This window comes from Eutrema salsugineum, unplaced genomic scaffold, assembly GCF_000478725.1.
Source record: "Eutrema salsugineum unplaced genomic scaffold, Eutsalg1_0 scaffold_7, whole genome shotgun sequence".
Lineage (NCBI taxonomy): Eukaryota > Viridiplantae > Streptophyta > Magnoliopsida > Brassicales > Brassicaceae > Eutrema > Eutrema salsugineum.
The window spans coordinates 1704097-1729907 of NW_006256486.1; the positions used below are offsets into that span (position 1 = coordinate 1704097).

The 25811-nt window shown below is 39.4% G+C and overlaps 4 protein-coding genes across 4 annotated transcripts; 2 read left to right on the forward strand and 2 right to left on the reverse strand.

Annotated features, from left to right (window-relative positions):
- Nucleotides 1-45: 45 nt before the first annotated feature.
- Nucleotides 46-1155, reverse strand: LOC112082820. The gene has a single exon (XM_024150347.1). It carries the CDS (start codon nucleotides 1153-1155, stop codon nucleotides 46-48), a length of 1110 nt encoding a protein of 369 aa, XP_024006115.1.
- A 3668-nt stretch (nucleotides 1156-4823) lies between these two features.
- LOC18010409 (C-type lectin receptor-like tyrosine-protein kinase At1g52310) lies at nucleotides 4824-8303 on the reverse strand. Its single transcript, XM_006392873.2, has 6 exons — nucleotides 8117-8303; nucleotides 7906-8011; nucleotides 7713-7767; nucleotides 7131-7553; nucleotides 6231-6801; nucleotides 4824-5349 (listed from the first exon to the last, which is right to left on the reverse strand). The coding sequence occupies exons 2-6, from the start codon at nucleotides 7990-7992 to the stop codon at nucleotides 4827-4829; spliced, it is 1659 nt and encodes a 552-aa protein (XP_006392935.1). The 5' UTR covers nucleotides 7993-8011; nucleotides 8117-8303; the 3' UTR covers nucleotides 4824-4826.
- Nucleotides 8304-14408: 6105 nt separating this feature from the next.
- On the forward strand, nucleotides 14409-15730 carry LOC18010413 (60S ribosomal protein L37-2). The gene is made up of 4 exons (XM_006392875.2): nucleotides 14409-14510; nucleotides 14620-14755; nucleotides 15286-15387; nucleotides 15507-15730. Exons 1-4 carry the CDS (start codon nucleotides 14508-14510, stop codon nucleotides 15551-15553), a joined length of 288 nt encoding a protein of 95 aa, XP_006392937.1. The 5' UTR covers nucleotides 14409-14507; the 3' UTR covers nucleotides 15554-15730.
- A 7259-nt stretch (nucleotides 15731-22989) lies between these two features.
- Nucleotides 22990-25751, forward strand: LOC18010415 (proline-rich receptor-like protein kinase PERK15). The gene is given in 10 exon segments (XM_024150498.1): nucleotides 22990-23512; nucleotides 23792-24154; nucleotides 24236-24322; nucleotides 24411-24481; nucleotides 24557-24586; nucleotides 24588-24617; nucleotides 24619-24635; nucleotides 24724-24874; nucleotides 24947-25108; nucleotides 25202-25751. Coding segments are annotated over 10 exon segments (1587 nt in total). The 5' UTR covers nucleotides 22990-23145; the 3' UTR covers nucleotides 25511-25751.
- Nucleotides 25752-25811: the final 60 nt, after the last annotated feature.

Consider the following 25811-nt stretch of genomic DNA (forward strand, 5'->3'; position numbering starts at 1 on the left):
AGTCTCAACCCTTCTTTGGTAGGCTTTTATCGAGTTTACCGAATTTTAGCAGTATTTGGAGCCTCCGGATATGAAATTTATTTGCTTAGGTCTGGGTCGCTCGAAGAGTTCCAGAACTCCCTGGAATTTTGGAAGTTCTGGTTTTGTGGTCTTACGAGCTTCTAATAGCTGATTGCCAGTTTGCGGCTTTGCATCTTTTTTAGGAGCGGATGGAGGTGAGATCACCGATTTCATAGATCCTCCACACCGAGTTATTCCCCTGAATATGAGATCTATTCTCTTTTTTAGGTCCCAGAGGGGGAGAACTCGGATTTCATCCATGGGGGCTCGGTCTCTTTTATTGTTTGACGTCTTTGAGTTTTTTGGTTCCTCGTTTTTTCCTGTGGGCTCCCCCTCCTGCTCTGCGGCCTTCGCGGCGAGTTTAGCCTTTTTGGCTAGGACTGTGCGACATTCTTCTGTGGAATGTCCCTTCTTGTTATGATGAGTGCAGAATTTGCTTGCGTCGTAGGTTGATTTTTTCTTTTTTTTCGACTCTTTTTTCGACGAGCTTCCTATTGTGAAGCTGTGTATCCCTTTGCCGCCGGGCTCTTTTTTGGCTGCATTTTTGGTAGCGCTGGGACTAGGCACTAACAAGTCTGCCTCGTACTGTTCTCGGAGGATTCTCTGTTCCTCCTCGTATTGGGCAAAGCTCGCGGCTCTATGGAGCGCATCGTCTATTGTTTCTGGACAACGAACTGATAGTTCTTGTCTGAAGGGTGAGTCAAACCATAGCCCTTGTTTGAGCGCAGAGAGTGCTACTCCCTCGTTCAAATTGGCTATTTTGGACTTAATTTCCTTGAACCTAGCCAAGTAAGCCCGCAGGGGTTCCTGGTGGTTCTGTCTGCATGTCCAAAGGTCGGCCTCCGTAGCCTTGGAAGCTATAAACACCGAGTAGTGTTTGAGGAAAGCTGAGCCTAGCTCTTGGAAGTGGTCTATGGATCCTTCCTCTAGTCCGGCGAACCATTCTAGGGCGGATCCGACAAAATTTTCGGCGAAGAGTCGGCAGAAGCTTGCTTCCTTCTCCTCGTCGTTGAGATGAGCTTGGGCTATGGAAAGCCTTAAAGCTCTGAGGTGAGCTAGGGGATCTGCCGTTCCATTATATTCTGGAAACTTCATTTTCCCAGTGTCTTTATCAAAGGGGGTTCTTCTGGTTTCGTCCAGCACGCGATCTATATCAGGAGCCGTACTCGTTGCTTTATGTACTGCGGCATACATACGTTTCAGCTCGGCGTTGTTTGCTGATCTTTAGAGGGTCCTCTGCGCGCTTCTTGTTGTGCGCGTTAGCTTGTTGCTGACTTCCGGTTTGGAAAGTATCGTCAGCGGTCCGTTCTTCGTTAGATCGCCTGTCGGCTGGCGGGTTAGCACGGTTCGTACTACGGCCTTGTGATCCGCAGAAGAGCGGGGGTGTTAACAGCAGATCTCGGCAATCGTCAACTGCCGGGGTTTTGCGCTCCGCTTGTCCGGATCCAAACACTGGCAGGTGGTTGACCACCTCGCTAAACAAAGGAGCGTTGTTGCTCCGTGGTGGAGTAACGAACTGCGTGGACAGGTCGTCGCGCGTGAGATGTTCGAATTCCAAGCGAGTTGTTGGGAGTGGACATGGCGTCGGATTTAGATCTTCCTCTTCGGATAGATCATCCGGGTCCTCATCGTCAGTCGGAGCTGGCTGTGCCCGCTCTTTTCGGATGTTGGTTATTTCTTTTTCATTTCGCGCGAGGATAGCTCGTTGTTCGCGAGCTTGCTCGGCTAGGAATGCTAACATCCTTCGAAATTCTGCCAGGTCGTCACCGGTTACCATTTGGGACGGTCCGGTCCGGGTGGGTTCGGTTTGGTCCGAACTGGTGGATCCGACCTGTGAGATTCCAGACCTTGTCCAGGTCCGCGAGTACGTATGTAGCGGTGGTGGTCTGGGATCCGAGCGAGGCACCGCGGGTATTCCGACAGTGCGTGTCGCGCTCGTGGTTGTAGTTTGAGTCAAGATAGGTGTCAGATTTCCGACGCTCGACTCGCCTGTTTGCTTCTGGCTGGGCGAGCTCTGCGCTCCGGTGATTTCAGCATTTCCAGATCGGAGAGCCGACGTGCTAGGGTTTAGCGTGGGAGCAGAGCTTGTTTTCGGACCAGATGTCTCAGTGTTTTTGGGATCCATTTCGTTCTTACTTTGTCTTTGAGATTGGTCTCAGGTGTAAGAATTTCTTTGTCTCTTCCCCACAGACGGCGCCAAAATGTGGATCCTAAAATCCACACTCAAGAGTTTAGTGTTTGGTTTAGTGGAAGAAGAAGTTGGGCAAGAATTCTGATAAGATCGATGTAAAGTAAAAGACTAAGATCGACGAATTTGGATTGTATTGATGAGATTATAAGTTTACAAGTGTGTTTCTAGCTAGAAATTGGATGATCTTCAGGATTTATACTAAATAGATCGATTCGAACTACTTCAAGATTTTCGGGACGTTGCGATCTCCATTCTTCTGGGATCTTTGGGATCTTCACTTATCCATTTAATTTCGTCCTTAAAGCTCGTCACGTCCTATCAAATATCCTTCCAAGATTCTTTTTTTTTCGTTTATGGGCCTTGGGGCCTAGAAAAACCGATGTGATAATTAACTCGAAGTATGAGCCGGACTTATGTCAAGTCCAACTCCAACATCAACTATCACAAATTCGTTCAAATTCAATAACCCATTAACCAAACAGATCTTGAATTGCAATAAATCACAGCTCGAATCCCATGAATGGAGAAAAACAAAACCCAAACTCTGAATCGTATGTTCCAAAAAAAAAAAAAATTCAGAAGAAATCGGCGAGGGAAAAACCTGCGACGGTAACAGAGGAATCGTTATCCTTGGACTTAATGTGACCGCCGTTAATGGAGGAAGGAAGACAAAGCTTCTCCTGGACTTTAACACAGAGAGAATACGCAAGGTGCACCACACGTACCGCCGTGTCCATCTCCGTCGCTAAGGATTCCACCGCCATCGCCGGCAGCCATTCTTCTTCACCGAAATCTTTGCGGAGTCGGTCATGGTGGCACTGGAGATGCGATTAGATCGAGGAATTTTTATTCACCGAGACATTTGGGTGCAGAAAACATTTTGGTCGAAGATTTTTGGTCAGGAATGGTTTTGGTCGAGAACCAATTTTGTCCCAATAAAAACACGTCACCTGTCCCACAAGAAACGGTTCTATAGCTTCCCAAATAAGGACTGATCCCAGCCTTTTTTTTTTGGGCTTTAAAAACACAAGAAACGGACCAAAAACCCCCCTATAAACATGCTCTTAGGTCTCTGAAACGAGAACGTTTTCTCGTTGTCTCTTGGTTACTACTGCCTTGTGGCCAAAGTAAACTCGATTTTTCTTGATCAATACTCTTTTTCTTCTCTACTTTCTCCTCTCGTACTTTTTCATCGACTCGACCTACTGGTTTCGCGTAGGGGGTAGAGATTAACATGTAAGGCAAAATCTTCTTCTTAGAAAATTAAATCTCGAGCGGGACGTGTCTATGCTGCATTGAGACGGGTACGGAATCGGGAAACTGGGACAAGAACGGAAACGGGAAACGGCAAATTAAAAATTTATAGATACGGATACAGTATGGATACGTCAAATATATATGTATATAACAAAATAATACACATACATTTGAGCTAAATTTGTTTTTCTAATACTTCAAGAGAGTTTTATCATTTCCTAAATCCACAAATACTACACTACTAAGAAAAATAACCCCTCTTAATCATGAATATATACTAGGAAAATTTTTATATTAATATAATCCTTCCCAAATTCTTAGAAACGTTAGAGAAACGTTTCCGAGCTGTCCCCAATCAGTACCCGTCCCCGAAACGTTTCATGAGACGTCTACAAAGTGCCGTACCCGTGCTTCAGAACTCAAACTGTTTTTCGGACAATGAATCTCTTCTTCAACTTGGTGAAAGAACCGATTCATTCTCACTTTTTCCATCTACGATTTTATATTTAAATACAAAGATTTGTCAACAATATGGATCTTAGTAATGTCAGAGATTAGTATTAACGAATCAACACCAACCTCTCAGACGAGTCAAGAGAATTACCATATCTACGCGTAAATAAAGCTCTGATTAAGCTCTCATACAGTCGCAGCATCGCTCGATGAGATCATAAGAAGATAAATATCTTAAGCTCTTCTAGTAATTCTTCTACTTGCAATAACAAGTTGACAGATTAAGAAACAGAGAAATTAATACAGAGGAAAATTAGTGAACGAGGAGTTTTGCTTTTTTATAAGCTTTATCATCATTGTCATGGCAGGTCTTGAGAATGTCCACGATGTCTGTCTTCAAAAAGTAAACCATCGCATTCTTCTTTTTACTCATCAAAATCGAGCCGAATCTTGATGTAATTGATCGAATGTTTGCTGCATCCCACAAGAACAAAGAATCTTAGAAGAAGAACACAGAAAAAAAATAAAAGCTCATTTGGATCATAAATAACAAAGATTAAAGAAAGCTAACCATTTCTTGTATAACTTGGGCTTGAACGATCCGCAAAACATATTTTCTTTTTTCAATCAAACCAACCAGCAAACAAAAAAAGAGAGACGTAATACTAAGAACCAGAATATAGCAAAAGCTATGAATGTTATTTTTTAAACGCTTTGAAATCCTTTTGTAATAATTTTGGGGCTTAGTTACTTATGCATAGTTACTTAGTTCAGAAGCTATAAACCTACAACTTCTAGAAACTTCTAGAAACTTCTCTGATACGACATCGTTTTGTCTTTTTCACAGGCTGAAAATGAATATGAACTAATTAATCTCTGAAGGTGGTGGGACCAATTGTTGAAGCTGATGAACCACATGAGACATCCTAGGACGCATCGATGGCACATTCTGAGTACAAAAATAAACCAAGTCCACAACTTTCTGAACCACACTCGCTTCCGGTAAACCACACGTTATAACCGGATCAAGAAGCTCTAACCACCGGCTTGCCTGAACCAACGGTGTGGCCCATTCGAATATGCTCTGCCACCCAACCGATGAATTAACCGCCTGAGTCGGTCTGCGACCGCTCACAATCTCAAGCAAAAGGACTCCAAAGCTGTAGACATCGCTCTTCGTGGTGAGCTCGTTTCTGTAAACGTATTCGGGTGCAAGGTAACCGTAGGTCCCACCAGCCATTACGGTTCTCTCTTGCATCACTTCCCAAGGTACGAACTTTGAGAGCCCAACGCCCATTAGATGAGCTCCAAAGTCCTCGTCGAGCAGCACATTGCTTGCTCGTATGTCACGGTGCACCACTTGCGGCTTAACCTTGTCGTGTAAAAACCTGTTTTAACCGGACAAGTTTCAAAGTTGTCAGATTTCAAAACAAAACCAAGTATAGATATAGACCCGCTTCTATAGATTAGTAAGGATGTGCATGTAAACCAAATCCAAACCAACCGAATACTTAAACCAAAGCGGCAAAACCGAACACCATAACGAATTTGGTGTAAACTCACTCAACCAAACTAAATTTAATTATAACTGATCGGTTTTCAGTACTTTATACCAAAGACCAAAGTGTCATTTAGTGAATTCACTAAACTAAACTAACTTTTGTAAAGTGTAAACCCAATCAGACTAAATCAAAATCCATCGCAAATTCATAAATTTAATCATATATTAAAAAATGAATCTTCAGTTCTGATTTTTAAGTTGTTTTTGATCCAAAATAAACCAAATCACTAGATGTAGAATCACTTCTATAGATAGTAAGGATGTACATGTAAACCGAATCCAAACCAACCGAATACTGAAACCAAAACCGAACCAACTTTTTGTTTCTAACTTGATCAGTTTCATTATCTCGTGCCGGCTAAGCGGAACCCATAACGAACTTAGTGTATAACCTAACTAAATAAGTTCATCATAATCTCACTTAACCAAACTAAATTTACTTATCAACTGATCGGTTCAATACTTTATACCAAAATATCATTTAGTGTATTCACCAAACGAAACTAACTTTTGTATAGTGTACACCCAATCAGAATAAACCAAAATTCACTGGAAATTCATAAATGTAGTTATATCTTACCTTTTAAAAATGATTCTTCAGTTTCTAAATTGTTTTTAATCTAAATTCGAACCAAATCAAACTAACTCGGTTTGAATTTGGTCATAAATTCTCAAAAAGCGAAAGCTAAAGCATAAATGATGACTTACGCGATTCCTTGAGCAAGAGTAGTGGCAATGTTCAATCTCATGTTCCAGTCTAAGCTCCTACCACCTCTAGGCACATGGTGCAGCCACCTGTCGAGTGGACCACTGGCTATGAACTCATAAACAATAAACCTGTCTCCATGATCATAGCAACAACCTTTGATGGCCACTACATTAGGGTGATGAAGCTTAGCGGCTCTTCTAATCTCTGAGTAGAACTCTTTCTTCCTCTGAAAACTCGACCTTTTCAATCTCTTAACCGCCACTTTCGTTCCATCTACTAAACCGCCGCTATAGGTTCCACCGGTTTTAGCATCTCCAGCGAGTCGGTTTGCTTCGCTGAAATTCTTGGTCATTGATCTCAGTTCTTCGCTTGTGAATATCTTCCACGAGGGAGGAACTAAAGCTGAAGAAGACGAAGCTGGATTCGATACTTTCCGTGATTTCCTGCGTTTCTTGCTCCGTTTGTAGATAAGGAACCATAGTATAATGGCGAATGTGGTCAAGAGAATTAAACCGCTTACAACTAGGAGGATGATTTGATATTCACCATGACAATTGCGACATTTTAAATCTGCAAAAAAGTGAGAAATTAGGCAGATTAAGATCTCTATTGTTTCCAATGTAACTACTTTTTGTCAAAAAGTTTACATTTTTAAAACTAAAAACGTGTTCTTTTTCTCATAACATAATATTGTAACTGTAAACGCAAAGCTCAAACACATAACTGAGGCCTAAGGAGCTGAAAAAAAAACCTGAAACCTATACTTCCTAGTGTTTGCTTTTCAACCCCTGATCATGTTCTCTAAACTAATGATTGTAGCAGCAAGAAGATCATAGTTATAATGGCTTATGGGACTAACTAGCACACATGGAAATATAAGAGAAAGAGAGAGCTATTACCAGAATCAACTGCGCAAATGAAAGCATGAGACGCATTACATCTTTCACCAAAGATTGGCAATGAACCGTTTGTCACGGCTAGACAGATATTAGCAGCACGACAAAATGAATTGTCATTGCCACATCGTGTTCGAATTGGCACTTTAGGAAACACGGATTGGTTCCATTGAGGAGTCTTAGGATCCGACCAGCTCCAATGGAAAGTAGAAGAATTCAGGCTTTTTCCTCCGATCCAACAACTGCTAGCGTTTCCACCGCATAGTTTTTGAACAAAGCTAAGCTCTTTGTTCGATACAAGCGATGCTAAGTGACCGCCATAGGTTCTGCAGAACATCTCTGACTTCTCCCATGAAGTAGAGTTTCTGAAGTGTGCATAGCATTTCGTTTCATTCAGTCCAATGACCCAATTGGTAGGGCAAGTAACTGTAGATAGAGAAACAATGACAGTGAATATTATACGAAGTCTTATCTCAGATATGTTCACAAGACATTAAAAGGAACAAATTTCAAATCAGTCACAAGAATCAGAAGGAAAACGATAAAAACTCATTTGCTCTTTTCAGTTAAAGTTGTAAACTTTACCTTTGTAGGATCTTTTCTTGAAATCACTAGCATTCTGAGTTGATTCGCTCGATATCTGAAAGCAATTCAAAATTTGGCCTTTATTGATCGAATAAAGAAAATATACATTATTACCACTTATAAATCTGTTAAAAGATTCAACAAATTTAGCAGGGAGTTAAAAAAACCCTAATAACTGAATGTTTTTACTTACAGTATCCAAGGACGCGAGATAAAGCAGAGTCAGACAAGAAATCAAGAGCAGTGCTTGTTTCCGACAAAAAACCCATTTCAGCTCCATAGCTACAGCTTCATAAACCCTAAGAAGTCAACGAAATCAGCCTCAATTTGATAAATCAGAAACCCGTGTACGTGAAAGAGAAGATTCATCGGCCGGAAAGATTAATCAGGAAACTGGAAATTACCGTTAAGTCATAATATCAGGAAGAAAAACGGGGACCGTAAGTCATAGCATCAGGAAGAAGATGGGACTTTCATTGCCAATAAAGTTTATGTAATTGCAGAGACTAGAGAGAGATAGAGAGGGAGGGAGAAAAAAAAGGGGCTTTAATGGCGAATTTATGGTGTAGACAGTAGACGGACTTCGGGACAAGTCAGTGGGCAGTTCGGACAAAACAAAGCTTATTTTCTAGTTTCCTCACATAATTTTTATGAAAATAGTTTTAGCCCTTAAATTACTCGATTTCTAAACTTCTCACCCTACACATTATCATAATATTTTGTTACAACTTACAACCTTATTTTTTTAACTTATTTAGATTTAGACATTTAGTTATCAATTTGACTGTAAACAGACTTGGCCGCTATGCCTCCGTCACCGTCTTTACTAGTCTAATCTCATACCAAAAATGTTAAATTGACTTAAATGAATCTTTGTGACAGAAAAAAAAAAGAAGAAAACTAACATAAACATCTTAAAAAAGATACAATAAATTGAACAAGATAATCATTGCCATCAAGTGTAAAATCATGACCAGCTAATCTTTCTAATTGAAGATTCCGAGGAAGAAGACCACCATAGAAAAGTAAGACGGTGACTGAAGCCACCGGTTTAGCCGCCATCGAAGCAACTAGTTTTATCGCTGAGTTTAGCAATGGGACTATCACCTAAAAATTAGACGGTAAAATAAAACAAATTCATAAAAAAACCTTTATGAAATTCTAAAAAAAAAAAGACAAAATGGCATATTTTTATCTTTGGGTTGAATAGCATAAATCATATAGTCTTTTTTTTTGTAGTATCATGTTCTTGAATCGGTTACGTGAACCATCATGATGTATATTTTTTTGTTAATTCAAAAGAAAAGGCAAAGAGATGAGAGGTACCATGGATGAGAAACGAAGGATGGTTTCTTGAGAAAATTAGATCTTCTCTTGACGTTCTCTCGCGAATTCTTTATGTTAACAAAGAAGAAAATAGTCGATTTGCATCAGTTTAAATGCATACAGAAGGATGTGTTAAAAAGGAAACAAGATGGAACCAAAAAAAAAAAGAGGAAAAACAAACAAACAATCTATGATCGAAGAGGAAAAAGCATTTATTTGATACTTGGGTGACAAACCCATATTTAGACCATCATTATTGCTAACACCCCATTAAAGGTTCTTATGTTTTTTTTATTATTAATTTTGGAATAAGAGTTTAGAATAAGAACCTTCTTATTTATAATGGTGCATTGGTAAAATCTAGATTGGTAAAATCTAGATTGGATTTCTTAAACAAAATTTTTTAAAAAACAAAGATTATAATTTGATTATAACATAAACACACTCTTAACATAAAATAGAAATTAACATTCTTAACATAAACACACTCAGACATAAAATTAATTTGTAAACAAAATTTAACAACGTGAACTCAGATGTCTTGATCTCATCCAAATTTTTGCCATAAATTCTCAATCAAATCCTTCTTCAATCGTTCCTGGACTCCTGGATCCCGGATTTTTTTTCGAGTATCCATCATACTGGCAATGTTTGTAGGCATAGCCGTTGAATATGTGTTATCCACATTTGCACTTCCGTCTCCTTCTTCTCTTTGGAAATCTGATACATCTAGTAGATTGTATCCATCTCTTTCATCTTCTACTATCATGTTGTGGAGTATGATACAAGCTCTCATAAATTTACCTATTTTTTCTTTATCCCAAAAAAGAGCTGGATTTTTAACAATGGCAAACCGAGCTTGCAATACTCCAAAAGCGCGCTTCACATCTTTTCGGACAGATTCTTGAACTTCAGCAAATTTTTTTGCTTTTCGACCTTGTGGAAGAGTAATATATTGGATGAAAGTTGCCCATTTCGGATAAATACCATCAGTGAGATAGTAAGCCAGATTATACTCCCTTCCTTGGACAGAGAAATTAACTGTTGGAGCTCGACCTTGTATTATATCATCAAACACGGGTGAGCGATCTAGAACATTTATATCGTTTAGAGTACCTGGAGGCCCAAAAACGCATGTCATATCCACAGATCATATGACGCTACTGCCTCTAAAACGATTGTGGGTTTTCCGGAACCACGTGAATACTGTCCTTTCCAAGCAGTAGGGCAATTCTTCCACTCTCAATGCATACAGTCGATGCTCCCGATCATTCCAGGAAATCCGCGTTCCTCTCCCCAGTAAAGTAAGCGTTGAAGATCCTCCGGTGTAGGTCTTCTTAAGTACTCATCACCGAACAAATTTATTATTCCGTCGACAAAATGTTCCAAACATTTACGACTTGTAGTTTCACCTATCCGGAGATATTCATCGACCGCATCAGCAGCACTGCCATATGCCAAGATACGGATGGATGCGGTACATTTTTGAAGTGCAGAGAGACCAGGTCTTCCTAGAGCATCTTTCTTCTGCAAAAGTAACGATGCTCGTTGGAAAGTTTTCCAACAATCTTCAAGAACAACGATTTGTTCATCCTAAAACGGCGTCGGAATAAATTTGCGGGGTATGTTGACGACTCACTAAAGTAATCGTTCCATAAACGATTATGGCCTTCTTCACGTTGTCTTTCAATATAAGCTCGTTTCTTTCTTGCTCTCGGTTCCTCCATTTGTTCTTCATACAAAACGCAGAGATTTTCATATGTTTGATCAAATACATCCTCAAACATTTGATCAAACTTTTGATCTAAATCATCATCAGGTGATCCAGGAAAAGGATTATTGGAAGAGGAAGCCATAAAAGGTGTTTGGTTTTGTAAGTAGAATTGGTAAAGTAAAGTGAGAGCATGAAAGAGAATGAGAGTGAAATAAACTTAGTGTTTTTTTTGTAAAGACGAATGCAAGACAAAAAGCAAATTAAGAGAGTATGTGGAATAAAAGGAAAACTTGAATTCTTGGAATCGAATGTATGAGAAAACTAAAGTGAAGAAGTTGGTTTGATACAATTTCCTTTCGCACACTATAAATAGAGAGTCTACATAGAAAATATGTGGTTTAGAAATTACATGGAAATTGTGGTCTCCAACTTACATAAGAAGAAAACAAAATGGAAACGATTATTGAAACAAAGAAATGACAAGCAATGGCCCAATCCATTTGTAGTTTTGTGCCGACTACAATGCTCGTGACCGTCTTTGTAGTGTTGTGCATGCTTTTTGACTTTCCTTTGCTGCAAAATCCCTGAAACATAATAACCACACAAACGTTTTAACACACCAACCACACACAAATATATCATCATCATCAACAAACCAAACCACACAAAGTATAAACGCTTAAGGAATAGAAAAACATACTGCCTACATTAAACATTCCAGAACTTAAGTACAAACACTTAAGTTCCAAACTTGTTTTACAAAGAAACAAAACATGAAATAAAAATACATCTCCGAAATGATCATAGCAAAGTCCTAATCAAAAAAGGTCTTAAACCCTAACCAAAACTTCAGTACCTTATGACTGAAGCAAACATAAAAACTAGCTAAACAACCATCTTACTCCATCAGCTCAGCGATCAGCTTCAGCTTTAGTGCTTCCTCTGGTTCAGAAAGCGGTTCCGGCTTAGCAAGGAGCCTCTCAAGAACCGCCATTTTGGAAATGGCTTTCTTCTCAGCTAAGTCTTTTGCCTTAACATCCCACATGGTCCGAAAGTCTCCAAGTACAGCCTTCACGTCAATGATTGTTCTCTTATCCTTTGCTTTAGCCGCTTTAACACCAATGGGTCGTTTGTTCATTTTTTCTGCCTCAGAAGCCGTCTGTTCATCGGTTGGTGATTGAGAACCATCAACCTGCTTCTTTCTTTTGTTGCTTCCTCCTACTTTGCTTGCTGCATGGGTTGTCCACTTATCCCACCTGAGTTCCTTCCAGGCATGTTCCAGCGTGAATTTTTTCTTGTAAAGGTTAAAAAAAATTTCATGAGCTGCTTTGAGAATGTCATTCTCATTCTGACCAGATGTCTTCTCCCTTGTTCCATATTCATAAGCTCCCACGAACTTGCATACCAAAACGTTGATCTTCTGCCATCGCTGTTTGCACTGACTTGCATCTGGATGATCATGGCCTGAAGACTTGGAACTGGCCGCATAAAACTCAGAAATTCTTTTCCAGAAGGGCCCTGCGCGTTGCTCATTGCCGACGATGGAGTCCTTACTCGTGTTAAGCCACGAGCTTATCAGCAGCACATCATCTGCAGGACTCCATGTATTCCGAGTTGTCTTCTGTTCTCCACCCAAGGCTTCCACGACAGGTGAAGCAGGGACATGCATCTCCTCACCAAGGCTTGTTGGATAACCACAGAAGACACTGTCTTGCTGTGAGTTTAGAAGCTCAACGAAGTTGGTCGCGTGTGAAAAAGGAGTCGGAGAACAATACTCCATTTGGAAATAGATAGAAGAAGAAAGATAGATGAGAGAATGAGAATGAGAAGAAGAACAGACAAAAAGGAAAATGAGAATGAAAGGAGAATGAGAATGAAACAAATAACGAGAATGAAAAGAAGAACAGAGAGTTAAGGAGAATGAGAATGAAAGGAGAATGAGAATAAGAGAGTCTTCTGCGTTAATAAAAAGCAAAGAAGGAAGAGAAGCATTGAAGATACATTGAAGAGAAGTAGATGAAGCATTGAAGAAAAAAGCAAATAACACTCAAGCAACCTATTTTCTCTATCTATCTACGTGAACCAAAAGAGCATTGAAGAACAATGAAAAAGCAAATAGCACTCAAGCAACTTGATTCTACAACTTGATACTCAGCAAACAGCACTCAAGCAACCTATTTTCTCTATCTATCTCTACTAAAACAGCATTGAAGAACAATGAGTAGACATTTATCTAACTCTTTTTTAAAACCAACCATCGATCTTAACACCAACTCTAACCAATAAATCATTAATTACCATTTCACACATCAATTCAACTACTTCGCTAAACAGCAATCAAGTTCTTCTACTTTACCATCTACACTAACCTACCATTGCCTTACACTAACTAGACATTTATTACAAAATAACAGAGTTGAATACATACCTTGACAGCCGATTAGAAGAGCAGGATGTGAACAGAGTAAACAACAACCATCACTTCGTCGCAACTTGATTCTACAAAAGGAAAACAAACACTTATTAGATATCATCGAATATAAAACATTTAATGTGTTAAGCCATATATCAATTGTACGAAGATCACATAGAATGTGTAAAACAATAAATCATCATCATGTTACAATTGTGTATTACAAAGAGATCAACTGAGTAATTCTACCACTACTTCATTCAAATAATATCACCAAATGAACCAGCCAATAACAAGTTCAGGATAGAATTAGAGTCTTTATTCCAAATTGAACCCGATGTAAAGTTCAAACATCCATCACTAAACAAATTAATGTGCTCCGATTGAGCAAATCAAGGGAAGAAGTCGAAGCATAATCAAAAAAAGGTGTGAGACTTAGCTTATCTGTCGATTCGGTGGACATGCAGAACACTTTGATGAGTCGATTTCCTCAACAAAACCCCGATGATTCTTTGCTGTTTCTGATCGGAGGAGACGGCCAATAATGACTCCGATGAGCCGATTTTCACAAGCAGGACATATAAGACATGCAAAAATCAAAGTTTTTTTTTCGTCGATTCAGTGTGAGGAGAAAACGTTTCGTCGATCAAAAAATTTGGAGAATGATCGACGATACAAACGATGGAGAGAGATGAAGTTCTCTTTCTTTTTTTATGCAATCCTATTATGACAGGTGGCTAATAAGAATCGATTCTCTAGGCCCAAAATAAAAATCAGTTTTTTTCATTTTGGGCTTTAATTCATTTTTTAAAAATAAAAATAGCCCTGAAACCCCCAATAAGACCTCCCGATAATGATGCTCTTATGGAATAGAATATTCCCCAAGTATTCAATCAAATACTTCATTCTTGACATTTGTGATTCAAACCAACGTTTTGTTTTTGATGAAAAAAATAAAATAAACCACAATTGGATATTTGAACCATAAATTATGTTTCTAAATTATCATTTTTTCATGAAAAAACATCTTAGTTTATACATTTGTGCCATTCATGAGCTCAGCATATTCAAATAATTTTGTGATATTTATAATTTTTCTTTCTAAATTGATAATGGGTTTTGGCTAGTCTAAAAGAATGTATCAAAAAAAGGAAAACTATCGTTTGGATTAGTTTCGAAGAAAGGCCCAGCATAAAACGAAGGCCCATGGGTATTTCGATCCAACCAAAACCCTAATAAAGAAGAAGAAACCCTAGATTTATATAAAGTTTTATCGACCTGATCCGTCACTTCTTTCTCTGAAGCCGGAACCTAAAATTGTATCTTACTCGCATTCGCTTCAATGGTGATCTACGATTCTCTCTTTCGATCTCCGGTTCATCTATTTTCGTGTATTTGCTTGTTGATATGAATCTCTGATTTGGTTTTATGGATGTTTGTTTTGAGGATTTCAGACTAAGGGAACGGGAAGTTTCGGAAAGAGGAGAAACAAGAGTCACACTCTTTGCGTGAGATGTGGCCGTCGCAGTTTCCACATCCAGAAGAGCCGTTGCTCCGCCTGTGCTTACCCCGCCGCTCGCAAGAGGACGTGTATGGATCTCTCTCCCTTCTCTTTCACTCTGTCTCAGTTGCTTCTTATTCGGCTTAAATAGTTAGATTAAGAGATGTATCGTTCTTCATTTTCAATTCGTATCCGTTTCCCTATCACTGTAGAATTGTGATTTGCAAATTCATTTGGTTTTCTTTCAGAATTAGTGTTCTTTGGATATGTTTGCGTCATTTCATTCTGAATTCGTTAAAAGGAATCATTTTAGATCCTATTAGTTTGCTGTTTCCTGTGGAGTTATGATATATGTTGAGTATTGCAAATCTCATTGATTCTTAGTTTTTCTTTGTTAAGGTTTTTGTTAGGCATATAAATCCTCAGTGCTGTTTTAGATAACACTAGATAAAGCATTTCTTGTATCTTATGTTTAGCCTCTCTTGACTTAATTTATACGAACACTACACATTTCTTGAAGCTTCTCTGTCTCATCTTCAATGGCATTAAGTTTTAAACTTTGAAATTATGTATCATGTAACTTGTGGATAGTTCTGATTGTTGTGTTCATGTTGTTTAGACAACTGGAGTGTGAAGGCAATCCGTAGAAAGACTACTGGAACTGGAAGGATGAGGTACCTTCGCAATGTCCCTCGCAGGTTCAAGACCGGATTCAGAGAAGGTACTGTATTCTATAAATTTGTCACCTTTCATCGATTTTTCTTTGGTTTTTAATTCACCAGTTTGAATCCTTGGTAAATGGGGTTTGTTGTTAAACTATTGGACATTTTTCTTGCGTAGGTACCGAAGCCAAGCCAAGGAACAAGGCAGCTGCTTCATCATCTTAAATTGCTGTTTGAGTATCGCAGAAACTTAGATTTCGGCTTCTGAGTTTGTTCGCAAGATTACTATTAAGCTTCTGGTTTAAACTACCTTTTGGTGTGTTGATTACTCTTTTATAAAATTTTGGACTTGGATAATATTGCTGTTTCCTCTTCAATCTGCAAGTCTTTTATTTCCATTATGTATTTCGTTTACGACTATCACACACCAATATCCACCATCGCAATCTGCTTTTTGGCTTTAACCTCTTCAACTTTTTAGTTATACCGTTTATGCAAACTAGTAACCAAATCGAAGGTTTAGATTGGTTGGTTTTTTTATAATCATTTTTGTGGTTCAGGTTAGTTTGCATACTAGTAAAATCTACTTTTGGTTCGAGAAATTTCTTAGAAGTTTGGTAAAGTGCAAGAAGTCATTATCTCAATATTTCCTTACTCATTATCTCATTATTTCTTAATTCATTATCTCAACTAACTCTAAAAAATTGTATGAATTCAAATATAGCGTTGTACCTTTAATTTTCTGCATTTTATTTGAATACCCTTTCTAAAAAAAAAACCCCCGTAAAACCCATTAAAACTTCAGCGTAGTGCTGTTTCTCAACAATGGTCCTTAACTCTTATATGAGTTTTCTATGACCACTCTGTGGGACGTTGTTCTAAATCGTAAATCCGTAATATCAGAGTTTACATTTTAATATTACTCGCAATTTCTGTTTTAGGAACTGTAGTGCTCCTTTGCAACTTGTTAATGTAAAAATACAAAACATTCACGAACGTCCACATCCGTGTTTTTGATTACGTTAAGTAAAACAGAGTTGAGATTGAAGATCAAAAGATGCATTTACTGCCTATATGTTATCGATACGAACGCAACTCTCTCCGATCTAATCGCTCTCTCTTTGTTCTCACTCTCTCGGTTTCTCGTAGCCAATTGCAGAAAGAAAATAGATCAACACAGGCAAAATATAGAGTTCGCCAAAAACCTTGGGTACATCTCTCTTCAGGAACGGAACTTGGATAATCCACTATTTAAGCTTGTAGAGAGAAGTCTCGAAGAGTTTGTTACAAGAGATAAGATTGAAAAATAGAAGTCAAAAAGGAAGAAGAAGACTCGAACGTTAGAGTTTGTTGAGCTTCTTCTCTCTCTTTAAAACGATCTCATCAAGGGGCTGGGCCAGCACCAAATTCACGAGGCCCAATTTGCTCTTCAAGTCTTCAGCTCTGATACTTGGACATAAGCCCATCACAGCACAGCTCGGTTATCGCTTAACCAGCTCGATTCAACCAGACGGACCTAAATCATGAACCAGATCCTCACAAATCTCCACCTTGGTTCTGATTTCCTCTTGTCCTTAACGGTCAAACCTTGATAGAGTTCCATTCCTGATAGCACAAAACTTCGTTTTCACGACCATTTGCACCTCACCGTGAGCTTCATAAGAACCTGAGCCTCACATCTGTAATCTCCTGGTCACCAGAGATAGAAAAATATGAAACTGAATTACCAGAATCATCTTCAAGTCTCCACCGGACTTGAGTTCGCGTCATTTCTTGACCTCCTAGAAACGACGCAGCCACCACCACGCTCAGGCGGTGATGTTTAAAGTTTCCAAACACCTTCCAAAAGAACCCCCATGCAGAACTTTGGTTAACATATCTGCAGGGTTCTTCGATGTGTGAATCTTCAATACACTTACATCTCCTTGAGCAATAATATCCCTTATAAAGTGATATTTGGTTGCAACGTACTTCGTCCTTTCACTGAACATGTGATTCTTCGCCAGACATATTGCACTTTGGGAATCACAGTGCACTTCAACCGCTCCCTGAGTGAAACCCATCTCCTCACAAATTCCCTTGAGCCACAACGCCTCTTTAACTGCCTCTGACAAGGACATGTACTCTGCCTTAGTGGTTGACAGAGCAACAACCTTCTGTAGACACGACCTCCAGTTCACCGTGTTTCCACCAACCGTAAAAACGTATCCGGAAATTGATCTACGCTTGTCCAAGTCTCCTGCGTAATCAGAGTCGCAGTAGCCTCTAACCTTGAAATCTGACCCCTTAGTGAACGTTAAACACAATTTTGCAGCCTCCTTTAAGTATCTCATAATCCACTGAACTGCCCGCCAGTGACTTTTGCCTGGAGTACCCATAAACCTACTCACCAAACCGACTGAATAAGCAAGATCAGGCCGTGATCCCACCATAGCGTACATCAGACTACCTACTGCACTTGCGTAGGGAATTTGGTCCATCTCTCTAGCTTGATCCAAAACCTCTTTTTCCGTAAGGCTCTGGAATTTAAATTGTGGACCCATAGGAGTTGACACTGGCTTACAATCCCACATTCCAAACGTCTTCAGAACTTGATTCAGTTACCCTTCTTGAGACAAGATCAAAACTCCTTTAGATCTGTCTCTAAATATGTATATCCCTAGTATCCTCCTAGCTGGTCCCAAGTCCTTCATCTCAAACTCTTCACTGAGAGTTTTCTTCAACTTGTTTACAACACTCACGTCCTTTGATGCTATCAACATATCGTCTACGTATAGCAGCAAATAAACCATGTCTTCAACCGTTGAACCTCTAAGATACACACATGGATCATACTCACTCTTCTTGTATTTGTTCTTGAGCATGAAGGTATCAAACCTGTAGTTCCATTCTCTCGGCGACTGTTTCAAGCCGTAAAGAGACTTCTTTAGCAAACATACTTTGTCCTCAGATCCCTTCTGAACATAGCCCTCCGGTTGGCTCATATAGATCTTCTCCTGTAACACACCATGAAGAAACGCCGTCTTTACGTCGAGCTACTCCAGTTCCATGTCTAGATGGGAGACCATTGACAAAATGAGCCTGATCGAGACATGCTTTACAACAGGAGCAAAAACCTCATTGTAATCAACACCTTCGACTTGTGCATAGCCCTTTGCAACAAGTCGTGCTTTGTATCTTGGATTCTCCACCCCAGGTATGCCTGGTTTGAGCTTGTAGATCCATTTGCAACCTATAACCTTCTGCTTCTCTGGTTAGTCAGCTAGATCCCAAGTGTGATTTATGTTTAACGAGTCCATCTCCTCGTCCATGGCTGAGTCTCATAAATCATTATGCTTGCTACCTTTTGCTTCCCTGTATGTTTTGGGCTCATCTATGTTAATTGTGTCTGAGGCAGCCAAAGCATAAGCCACGAAGTCAGCCCCTTCAAATCTTGATGGCGGTCTTATCTCCCTTCTTACCCGATCTCTAACAAGAACGTAATTGTCCAGATTTTCTGTAGTAACAGTTCAGCTTCTTGAGAATCATTCCCATCATTTTCCTCAGATGTATCTGATTCTTCTCCTGTTACTTCAAAGTCTGGATCAGCTCCACCTTGATTTGAACCTTCCCCTGAAGTCCCAACATCTGTTGTACTTGTCGAAGATAAAACCCTCACTTTCTGAGCAACTGTTTGTTCCATCTTATCTTCTTTCTCCAAGTTCAAATCCTTAAAGACCCTTTCTTCATCAAATACAACATCTTTACTGATGTTAATCTTCTGTTCTTCCAGAAGCCAAACTCGGTATCCTTTTGTTCCCTGGGCATATCCAACAAAGATACCTTTGCGAGCCCTCGGACTGATCTTTTCCTGCACAGTATGAACATATGCCATGCAGTCAAACCTTTTTAGATGATCATACTCCGGCTTTCCCCCAGTCCATAACGCTTCTGGAACCTCAAAACCAATAGATGCTGCTGGTGATCTGTTGATTATGTAGACTGCAGTAGATGCTGCCTCAGCCCAAAACTCGCCCTTTAAACCGGTTTCCTAGAGCATACTTCTTACTCTGTCCATTATAGTCTGATTCATCCTCTCGGAAATACCGTTTTGCTGTGGTGTATAGGGACAGGTCTTGTGTCTCTTAACACGAGTTTCTCTGCACAACTCATCAAACTGTCTATTGCAAAATTCTAATCCATTTCGGTCCTTAAGCACTTTAGTTTCTTCCCAGTTTGGTTTTCAACCAAAATCTTCCAGTCAGCAAACTTTTGGAAGGCCTCATTCTTCGTCTTGAGAAAGTATATCCAGACTTTCTTAGAGAAATCATCTATGAACGTCATGAAGTATTGGTTTCCAGACAAGCTCGGTGTAACTGTTGATGAGCCCCACAAATCTGAGTGGACATAGTCTAGAATCTCCTTTGTGATGTGTTTGGCCTTCGGGAAGCTTTGCTTGTGAGATTTACCCATCGTACATGCTTCACAAAATCCTAATTTTGATACCTCTTCTTTTTTCAGGTAGCCCTTTCTGACTAAAGTATCCATAGACGACTGTCCCATATGAGCCAATCTGGAATGCCATTTCTTTGTTGAGTCTTCTATGGCTTTAGCTGAATTTGTTTCTGGCCCCCTGATTTTCCCTTGAGGATAGTATAAACCTTGCTCATACTTTCCTGTTAACACCTTCTTATCTCCCTTGTAGAATACCACCTCAAAGTCTTCACCCTTATACTTGCACCCCGACTGTTCAAGTTGACCATACGATATGAGATTTGTTCCCATGTCAGGCATGTATCTGACCTTACTTAACGTAACGATAGTGCCATCCGGATTCTCAACTGTTACATTTCCCATGCCTTTGACCATACAGTGCGTATTATTCCCCATAAGCACCTTACTTTCTTCACATTCCTTAAAATCTGATAGTAACTCCCTTCTTGGAGTAATATGGAATGTACATCCTAAGTCTAAGACCCACTCATCCTTCGAGTCATGTAAGCTAGTTGTCAAAGCTATTGGTTCTTGTAGATTGACAGCAAGGTTAGCTGAGTTCTCGGTCTTGTTCCGTTTAGGGCAATCCTTCTTCCAGTGATTCTCATCACCACAAATCCAGCAAGCCTTCGGTCCAAATTTGTTCTTCCCTTTGGACTTATCTTTCCCTTTACTCTTATTCTGCTTCTTGCTGTTCTTGTGATCATGCTTTGGTTCTACCTTCTTCTTTGAATCAACATACAGCCCTTCTGAGTTTCCTTTTGACCTTGTTAGCTGACCCTTCTGCCTTAACTCGGCTTCTTTAGCATAAGCTGAAGCAACCACGTCCTTAACAGTTAAGGACTCCTTTCCTGTTCCATATTTGAGAGTATGGACCAATGGCTCATACTCTGGTGGAAGACTTGTTAGAAGTTGTATCGCTTGATCCTCGTCACTTATTGTGATTTTTAAGCTTGAAAGGTCCTGTATCAGCTTCAAGAATTTATCCACATTGTCTTCCATAGAGTTGTTTCCATCCATCTTGAAACTGGCAAAACTCTGCTTGAGATAAATCCGATTTGGTAATGATTTAGTCTGATAATCAGCTTCCAAAGCCTTCCACATGCCCAACGCTGTAGGTTCATGAAATATCTTTCTCAGAATCTGATCTGTCAAACACGTCCCCAAAAGATTCCTCACCCGCAGATCCTTCTCAGCTGCTTTCGGATCCACTTTTGGTTCAACAACAGTTCCCTTTTCATCCGTAACCATTTCAGACTTGGTATGCTCCTGTAACACAGATCCCAAACCTTGAATCTCAAGCTGTCCCAACATCCTGTATTTCCACATGCCAAAATCTCCTTTTCCATCGAACTTTTCCATCTCGAATTTACCCTGTGTTGGTTCCATGATTGATCTCGGACCTGTAAGTGTATAACCTGACACTACAAGAGCAAACCAACCAAACCAGTACAAGATCCACGTACACTATCTATCGATATCAAGATTCCAGATACGTTCTACCAATCCGAGACAAATTCCACAGTATGAGATTTCTTCCGGAATTCTAGATCTAAGAGACCTTTAAAGAAACAGAGGTTTTGAGATACTTCCCTGAGTTCTTGGCTCGAACTCGTAGATCTTTGATCTCACTCTGAGATCGTCTTCTTTCTTCACCGATGGTTCGTGAAGCTTGCGATCGTCTCTTCCTTCAATCCTTTTGGACTCCGATTTGATCCTTGAGTCGCCTTTGTATCCTTGAGTGTCTGCGAACCTGACGCTCTGATACCACTTGTTACCGATACGAACGCAACTCTCTGCGATCTAATCGCTTTCTCTTTGTTCTCACTCTCTCGGTTTCTCGTAGCCAATTGCAGAAAGAAAATAGATCAACACGGGCAAAGTATAGAGTTCCCCAAAAACCTTGGGTACATCTCTCTTCAGGAACGGAACTTAGATAATCCACTATTTGAACTTGTAGAGAGAAGTCTCGAAGAGTTTGTTACAAGAGATAAGATTGAAAAATAGAAGTCAAAAAGGAAGAAAAAGACTCGAACGTTAGAGTTTGTTGAGTTTCTTCTCTCTTTTTAAAACGATCTCATCAAGGGGCTGGGCCAGCACCAAATTCACGAGGCTCAATTTGTTCTTCAAGTCTTCAGCTCTAATACTTGGACATAAGCCCATCACAGCACAGCTCGGTTATCGCTTAACCAGCTCGATTCAACCAGACCGACCTAAATCATGAACCAGATCCTCACACTATATACCATATTCGTCCATTTTGTTAGTTGTATTGGTTGTTTTTATGCCCTTCATGTTATATATAGAAAAATGATTTTGTAACACGGTATCGATTATTCGATTAGTAATTTTTTTGGCATTTATCGTGAAGGTCCCAACTCCCAAGGCTATTCCCTGCTTCTTTAGACCGGTTCACCCGGTTCTAATGTCGGTTATGAGAAATTTCAGCTATTACTGCAAAATAAAAACAAAAAATGTTGAATGAGTTCGAATTTTCCTTTAATTTCACGAGTACTTATTTTTCATGAAAAATATTTAAATTGTATCTTCCTTCTATCAAATATTTAGTTAATACTATGTGGCATCTGCTAATCGCTTCCATTGACTATTGCATTCAATATCTTTCGTCCATAACTGCATTTCCCATCACCTAAATTGATTTTTTGCATTCATAACAAAAGTAAACTTTGGAGCACGATTGGTTAATAATTTTTTTATATAATAAATGATTGGTTAATAACTTATTATTTTAAGAACTGTGTATTGCTCTGGTTACCGCGTAGAGAAAGTTATCCAACAAACTACAAATAGAAGGAGAATAAATATGTCATGATCAAAAGTTGAAAATATTGACGATTAGTTGATCAAAGATTAAAGACTTCAATAATTCTGAAATTGATGGTATGTGCATTCACTGCATTTGTCACTTGATTTTTACTTTTCATTTACAAGCAAATAAAAAGTAAACAAACAAGACAAATAAAGGCAGACAATGTCCATATTCTTGTTTGTTCAAATACAGTACAAATTGAATGTCAGTAAATTCACGATAAAAATATTAACTGTTAAGTTAAGTATATAAACTTCTGAAAGATTATTCATTAAAAGAATTTTTGAAAATATTGCTAAACATTTGATAGAGTGCAAAAAAAATTTGAAATTTGTGACATCGAAACAGAGAGTGACGACCAGAGAATTAGACACTGGCAGAAGAAGAATATCTCTAGTGGGACCTACCACATGACCCTTCATTCTTCGTATTTTTCCTCCTCCTCTTCTCTCCCTTCCGCCATGTGAAAAGTCTGCGAACACGCGCGTGTCACTAATCATCATCATCTGATTTAATGTCGTCGTCGCCGTCGAACAACACTATCCCCTCCGTCGCAAATCCACCGGAGCCGGAGTTTCCCTTCACCAAATCAAACACGACGACGACTTCGTCTTCTCCGTCGCCGCCTTCCATCTTCGGTCCTGATTCGACGCCTCCGTTACCGGCGGTGAGATTAAACGACGGAGGAGGCTTGGGGAGAGTAGCGTTAGCTGGGCTAATCACCGGAGTCGTTCTCGGAGCAACGGTTGTTCTAATCGGAGTCTGCGTTTTCGTCTGTTTCTATAAAAGGAAGAAGAGGAAGTTGAAGAGAAGAGATACTGAAGCAGCTACTGCTATTAATGGAGAGTTATTAGCTTCTTCTTCTTCTGATCCTAAATTAGGTAATTTTCTAGACCAATCCCGGAAATTTAGGGTTTCTTTATTCCGAAATTTTCAATTTTTATAATTAGTACTATTACTTCTTTAAATATTCGATTCCTTTGTTTTTATCCTTAAAACAAAACAGTTGATTTGTTCTGTTCAGTTTCCAGATCAAGCTTCCATTTCTAGATTCTTGTTGTATTTGATTCGAGTGTCATGGATTTGGATTTATGGTTGATTTGGTTATATGTAAAATTTGTGAAAGCCATGAAATTTGATTGCTTCTGATTCTTTTGTAGATAATGCTAATAGTCTTGAGCAGTGGAAACAAAGTAGCAGCAACTCAGACATTGCACACAACTTGTTTACTTATCAAGACTTGGCTAAGGCAACTGATAACTTCTCCAGCACCAACCTGATTGGACAAGGTGGGTTTGGTTATGTTCATAAAGGAGTTCTTCCCGATGGAACAGAGGTTGCGATTAAGCAGCTTAAAGCTGGAAGCGGACAAGGAGAACGCGAGTTTCAGGCGGAGATACAAACCATTAGTAGAGTTCATCATAGGCATCTTGTTTCACTCCTTGGTTACTGCATAACCGGATCTCAAAGACTGCTTGTTTATGAGTTTGTGCCTAATAAGACTCTGGAGTTTCATTTGCATGGTGAGTTTTGTACTTCCTTTGCGATTAGTAATGGTTTGTGAGAACTTTCAGTTTCCTTTAAACTGTGGTACATATTTGCAGAGAAAGGGAGACTGGTGATGGAGTGGCCAAAGAGGATGAAGATTGCTTTGGGTGCAGCTAAAGGACTCTCATACTTGCATGAAGATTGTAAGTAAAGATCTTGTCTTTAGGTTGTATAAGTTTTTTTTTTCTGCTGTTGGTGTGAAAGAGTTATCTTCTTGTTTGATTGATTCAGGTAACCCTAAAACAATACACCGCGATGTAAAGGCTGCAAATATTCTTATTGATGATAGCTACGAGGCAAAGGTATTCTAAAACTTGTTACAATCTAGAATATTTATTTCAACTGCATTGCTAATGATGTTGAATCTGGTTGATCAGTTAGCAGATTTTGGACTCGCCAGGTCTTCCTTTAGACACTGATACACATGTTTCCACCCGAAATAATGGGAACCTTTGGGTACGAAACGTTCTTTCTATAGACAAACGTCAACGATAAACAACTAACAGTCTCTTGACTTGTTTCTTGTGATATTATCTGGATTCAGTTACTTAGCTCCTGAATATGCTTCCTCTGGAAAACTCACTGATAAATCAGATGTCTTCTCATTTGGAGTGGTGCTTCTTGAGTTGATAACTGGACGCCGTCCTGTTGATAAATCACAGCCTTTTGCGGATGATGATAGCATCGTTGATTGGGTTTGTACCTTTTGTTTTCCCTTAGCATCATCAAAATCATAAGCTTTATTAACTTTTCCTCATGCTCTATAGGCGAAACCTCTGATGATACAAGCTCTAAACGATGGAAACTTTAACGGTCTTGTTGATCCAAGATTAGAGGATAACTTTGATATCAGCGAAATGACGAGTATGGTTGCTTGCGCTGCTGCTAGTGTCCGCCATTCAGCAAAACGCCGCCCAAAAATGAGCCAGGTACTATCAAGTTGAAGCCTTTTGGCAACATTTCACCTCCCACTAACATAAAAAAATCTTAACTTTGAGCTTTTCTCTTTGGAAAAATTGCAGATTGTTCGAGCATTTGAAGGCAATATATCTCTAGATGACCTGACAGAAGGAGTGACTCCAGGTCACAGTACTATTTACAGCTTAGACGGGAGCTCGGATTATAGCTCAACACAATATAAAGAAGACTTGAAGAAATTCAAGAGAATGGCACTCGAAAGCCAGACATTTGGTAGCAGCGAATGTAGCGGTTTGACCACAAGCGACAATGGTCAGAACCCATCAGGCTCTTCCTCTAGCATCACCGAAGGCCAACGTACAACAACGCAAGAAATCGAACCGGAGAAGAAAACCAACGAGACAACATGTTAAAACAGAGGATTCTTGGTAACAAAAGTCCCAACATTTTGGGGTAGGTAGGTGTAAACAGATTTTTTCATTACACGAACTTTCACTTCGTTTTCAAGGTGTGGCCTCTAATTAAAACTCTCATGGGGCCTGATCTTGCACGTGATTGTTGTGTTGGAGAGTAGTGAACAATTTTATTTTTCCGGCTTTGGTGTGAAGATATTTAAGTTTAAGAGATATTTAAAGTAGCCCTATTGTCATTTTGCTAATTAAATCTCATATTATAGTCCACCTAAAAGACTCTTTTGCATATTGATCATATTTT

What these genes read in the sequence shown, in the direction of transcription:
- LOC112082820 (XM_024150347.1), bottom strand. Translation starts at nt 1,155, where the DNA reads ATGAAGTTTCCAGAATATAATGGAACGGCAGATCCCCTAGCTCACCTC.
- LOC18010409 (XM_006392873.2), bottom strand. Translation starts at nt 7,992, where the DNA reads ATGGAGCTGAAATGGGTTTTTTGTCGGAAACAAGCACTGCTCTTGATT. An exon ending in CAAGAAAAGATCCTACAAAG is followed by an intron (nt 7,554 to 7,712) that starts GTAAAGTTTACA and finishes CTCTATCTACAG; the next exon opens with TTACTTGCCCTACCAATTGG. An exon ending in CATTTGCGCAGTTGATTCTG is followed by an intron (nt 6,802 to 7,130) that starts GTAATAGCTCTC and finishes ACTTTTTTGCAG; the next exon opens with ATTTAAAATGTCGCAATTGT.
- LOC18010413 (XM_006392875.2), top strand. An exon ending in CGCCGCTCGCAAGAGGACGT is followed by an intron (nt 14,756 to 15,285) that starts GTATGGATCTCT and finishes CATGTTGTTTAG; the next exon opens with ACAACTGGAGTGTGAAGGCA. An exon ending in CAAGACCGGATTCAGAGAAG is followed by an intron (nt 15,388 to 15,506) that starts GTACTGTATTCT and finishes TTTCTTGCGTAG; the next exon opens with GTACCGAAGCCAAGCCAAGG.